This window comes from Epinephelus lanceolatus, chromosome 6 (genome assembly GCF_041903045.1).
Source record: "Epinephelus lanceolatus isolate andai-2023 chromosome 6, ASM4190304v1, whole genome shotgun sequence".
Taxonomy (NCBI): domain Eukaryota; kingdom Metazoa; phylum Chordata; class Actinopteri; order Perciformes; family Serranidae; genus Epinephelus; species Epinephelus lanceolatus.
This window is the reverse complement of record NC_135739.1, coordinates 36,630,164-36,634,843: the sequence shown is the minus strand read 5'-3', so window position 1 is coordinate 36,634,843 and position 4,680 is coordinate 36,630,164. Positions and strand designations below refer to the sequence as shown.

The 4,680-nt window shown below is 39.9% G+C and overlaps 1 protein-coding gene across 1 annotated transcript; it reads right to left on the bottom strand.

The window, feature by feature from the left end:
- Positions 1–262: 262 nt before the first annotated feature.
- Positions 263–2,120, bottom strand: LOC117253645 (regulator of G-protein signaling 5-like). Its single transcript, XM_033621221.2, has 5 exons — positions 1,978–2,120; positions 1,658–1,744; positions 1,485–1,546; positions 1,190–1,356; positions 263–1,060 (listed from the first exon to the last, which is right to left on the bottom strand). The coding sequence occupies exons 1-5, from the start codon at positions 2,022–2,024 to the stop codon at positions 845–847; spliced, it is 579 nt and encodes a 192-aa protein (XP_033477112.1). The 5' UTR covers positions 2,025–2,120; the 3' UTR covers positions 263–844.
- Positions 2,121–4,680: the final 2,560 nt, after the last annotated feature.

Below are 4,680 nucleotides of genomic sequence, written 5' to 3'. Positions count from 1 at the left end.
ATGGATGACCAAACATGCAGTCTCTGGGCATGTGCACAACTACTGCTGACCATATCTTTGCATTACATGTTTCATCTAAGTCACTGGGCTCAGTATGTGAGAAAATTAAAATACACAAGGTGGAGGCTTAAAGTATCATAATAATGGTGAAATATTTCTTTGTTAGTGCTATTGTATGGTACAGAGAACATGTGCAGCAACTCATCTTGTATCCCAAAGATAAAAAAAAATGTAAACCATGATTTTGTTCAATAAAGAGGCATTTTACCATTTCATTTTGTCACTTTATTTTTCATATAATTTAGTTTAATAACTGTTATGTAAAAAAGACAACAATTATATAAATAGAATATAAATTAAATTGCACATTTTTTCGTCTGCATTTGGTAAAAATGCACCAAATATCTTACAGGCAAATAAATACAAATAAATACAAAATCATAAAGTACCTTTCATGCCTGTTTACAGTGTAAAACTTTGACAAAGAGATATTTCATATCACAACCAAAAAATGTTTGCCTAATGGCAAAGAAAAGTGCTTTCCTCCCTTCTCCTGTTTGATTGTCACTCAGTCTCTTATACTTTCACATGTCCAAATGTCCTCTGTGTTCACACCACAGTTCGTTTAAGGCATCAACCTTAAACTTTCCCTCTATTTTCCATTTCTCTTCAATCTTCAGTGTCTACTGTACAGAGCACGCTTATCCATCGCTGCTCTCGAGACGATCTCTGTGTCCGCACCTGCGTCCAGCTTCAAGATGCAGCACCTAATGCCATGCCACTCTTGCCTTCTCAACCCTTAAGGTGAATCACTAACAATTCTTCATGGGCTCACAGAGAGAGTTCACGCCTTCTTCTCCTGCCGGGGCTGCTTGGTGGCCTTGGCGCTTGGTTTGGCTTGGCACACTAGATCCCTATAGGCTGGAGAGCGGAGGAAGCGAGGGTAGCAGTCTTTGGCCATGAGCATGTAGATCTTGTGCTGGGCTGGGTCGAAGCAGGAGGTTGATGGCACCAGCATGTTGGCTCTGGTAATGTCACGAGTTTCGTGGTCGATGTTAATCTGATAAAAGAGACAAAGAGACAGAACCAGATTAGTTTTTTGCTCCAATTTGGAGAGGTTAGCCATTTTTGAGCCCCATTATCTAACTTTTCAGATTTAAATCCCTTGCTGAGATTGGTGTTTCCTTACCTCCCGGGGAGCATCACTGCCGATGAATTCATCGTAAATCTTCTGGGCTTTGGCTGGTAGTTTGGCAGGACTCTTGGTAGTCCTGTAATCTTCACAGGCAAAGTAGAATGCAATGTTCTCCTCGCTGAACTCAGACACCAGGAAGGCTGTGAAGGCACACAGTCCATCTGAGGAAAGAGAGCAAATTTGATTACTTATGGCACATAATGATCCCACAGGAGCTGCATCTGTCTGTGAGTGCATCTACAGTACACATTTACTGGAAGAGGCCAAAAAAGGAAAAAATCTTACTTACATTTGCTGGACAGAAGTTTTTCAAAGGACTCTTTCCACTTGATGCATTCCTCCAGACTTGGCCTGAAAAAAGATGAAGCAAGATTAGATTTATCCCACAATTTCAAACACAAAGAGAAAACAAGTGTAAAATCAACTGGTATTAATATTTAGTACAGTATGTGTGATGCTTACTTATTATTTTGCCCCATTTTGCAGCAGGATAGATTCCAGTTGGATTTCTGCAAAATGCTTCCCAGCCTTGCTTTCAGCTCCTTGGCCCTGTGCGGAAAAGACAACAGGTTAGAAACATTTTTCACAAGACCTGGGTTGCATACTGACAACCTGCACAGCATACATCCACACTGAGTGCAAAGTCTGAATTAAACATAACCTAAACCTCCCTTTTACAGACTCTCAAATACTCTCACACAGATGTATAAAGATAAAACAGCAGCTGTAATCCAGATATCCAAACATCAGCCATGTGAGTATTTGCATGAAGCTGCATGTACCTTTCCAAGCAGCAGGTAGGCAGAGATGCTAGTCCTTTACACATCATTTAGAAGCAGGTTGGACCTGGTAGGGGTGGTGTCTTGGTCGGGTGGTGGTTAAATATCCGTTTAGTGAAGCTCAGTAGGGAGCAAGATTGTCTGTGTCTGAGCGGAGCCGGAGCAGAGCTTTTATAGTCCAGCCTCCCCTGCTTCTGACATGTCATCAGCCCACTCAGCCAATCACAGAGAGGTAGAGTGAGAGTAAGAGAAAGAGAGGGAGAGAGATGATGAGAGGGGGGATATGCAAGGACGGGGCTGGGAAATTACTGTGAAATGATGAAAGCCACTGATATTCTACAGTGCTGTGTTTTTCTTGCGTGTCCCTGAAAATACGCCACGGTGAATCTTTGAGTGTTTTCTTTCAAAACAGCATTTTTACACACATACTACATTTACTCCAGTGTGTAGATGAAAGACTACTGTAGGCAGCTTTTTTGTGACTCTGAAATGGAATAAGCCTCAGAATATTCTTAAACCTGGCACTTATTTGTCATATTTCAGCTTTTATTAGCTTTTTCAGGAGAAAAAAAAAGACTTGCATTTTATAACGCAACCACAACTTGTTACAAAACAAAGGTTGCTTTTAATAAGTTTTCCCAGTATGAATAAAGGTTTCAATAAATCTGTGAGAAGCAGAGAACATTGTAATCTGCTAATAACATCCTGTGTTGTCATTTCTCGACAGTGCCTTTCGTCCTGGTTCATGGCCCTGGTTTACACAAAGACATGACTTTACCATCACACCCTGCCTCTTTATGGACCTGATAAAGGTGTTCATCCCAGGGAATGGTGGGAAGGAAATGTGGTATTTACTCTCTTTAATTATGTTACTGTAAGGGAGCTAGATGTACAGCCAACTGCTCGACACAATAAAGCTGCAGCGGGGCTGCTTCCCACATGGTGAGCCTGCAGGTTGCTTATCTAGGATTTGTTCATCATATAATTCTGATTAAAGGGGCATTAGATAATCTAAGGCAATACGTGCATGACTGAAGAATGGGAATGACTCGAACACATTACAATACTTTAGATAGCATATTCTAAAATAGAGTTAGTCAGCTGCTTAAAGCAAAAAAAATAATTCATAATAATGTTTGTTTTTGTGAATTTGTTGTTGTTCTCTTGGATACTACAAGAAGCCACCAGAGCTGATACAGGAATTACAGCATTTTAGGTCCTCTAACAACAATTTCTTAAATGACAGTGGAAACATTGTATGTCACCCATTACGCAAGTCTATAGCCATGGGCGTTTCAAGGAATTAGGATCCATGAGAACTGTGTGAAAGATTAAATCTACTCCCCTCTAATAAAACATTTGTTGTCAAATGTCAATGTTATATAATGTTTTTTCTTTTTTACATGAGTCACTTCCTATGAAGCAGCTAGATTCAGGACTTTCAGTAAGAGATATCAGTTTAAGTTTTTCTCTTTGTAGAGAGTATACAGTGCCAGGAAAAAGATTTGGCATATACTGTAACTAGGAATATTTAATCATTTGATTTACAATAACTGAACGCTTGGTACACCACAACTCCTCAGACCAACACATTATATACACCAAGAAACATGCAAGCTATGATATTATGTTAACCACTTTGATCATGAGGAAGATCAAAGTATTCCAGACAGAAAAAAAGAGATCAAGATAAAATCTTGAAACATGTTTCGTGGAGGACTCATTTTCAGGGTTATACTTGTATTTAAGGTTTCTACTTGAACATGTTTACATATTTTGAAGGTCCAGTGAGTATTTAGTGGCATCCAGCGGTGAGGTTGCAGATCTGAACCTTCTCTGTGTGCTAAGGGTGTGGGAGAACTATAGTGGCCAAAGTGAAAATGCAAATAGCTCTATCTAGTGTCAGTGTTTGAACTGTCCTGAATTGTGGAAGACGATCCGCTCCATTTGTAGATATTCATTTGAAGGTTACAAAAACACTAGTCCATACCCATTGAGTGCACAGTTGCCCATGTACAGTTTCACATGGTGTGTGTTTGGGATACAGGTCATAGGAAATTGCAGTCAATAGTCAATAGTCAATAATCAATAGTCAACTGAACCCATTAAGAAGAGCAATGTATTCAGACAGAGTTTTTGTGAATTTGATAGTGCGATTGCAGGCGTCCTGTTCTACATATCTACCAAGTTTAGTATAAATGAGCCACGCCCTCAGCAATATTCATTGCCTTATAGAAGCTCAGGTTTAGTAAGTTTTCCAACTTTTGCCAAGAGGGAACTTTAGATATTGGTCCCTAGATTATGTTCACCGAGTTTCATGCAGATCGGTCAAGTCCCCCTCAAAAAATACCAGTCTACTGTGATTGGTCTGCGTTTTTGGGTCTTCCTTATCTTGGTGTCTCTGCACCATCATTACAGCCAGGGAATGAGTGTAACAGGAAATAGTGGCACTCTTGTGAAAAACCACAGAAAAAAGCTTTTAAACACAACCTGACATACTCTTGTGGAATATGATATGAAATTGGGGAGAAATTTCCAACATCTGCAACCAAGTTTACATGTTTCCCTAATGTTAGCATGTAGCTTTATTAAGCAGTGCAGGCTACACTATATAACCACACAGTAGCTTGCCTAGAGCAGAAGATGATATAAAGAATTCCAGTACATTCTGACACAGTACAGCCCAGGCTTTGGATACACGAACAG

Excerpts from the sequence above, each read along its gene's own strand:
- LOC117253645 (XM_033621221.2), bottom strand. The coding sequence starts at position 2,024 with ATGATGTGTAAAGGACTAGCATCTCTGCCTACCTGCTGCTTGGAAAG. Across the intron at positions 1,547-1,657 it reads AAAATGGGGCAAAATAATAA|GCCAAGTCTGGAGGAATGCA; the intron begins GTAAGCATCACA and ends ATCTTTTTTCAG. Across the intron at positions 1,357-1,484 it reads AAAACTTCTGTCCAGCAAAT|ATGGACTGTGTGCCTTCACA; the intron begins GTAAGTAAGATT and ends CTCTTTCCTCAG.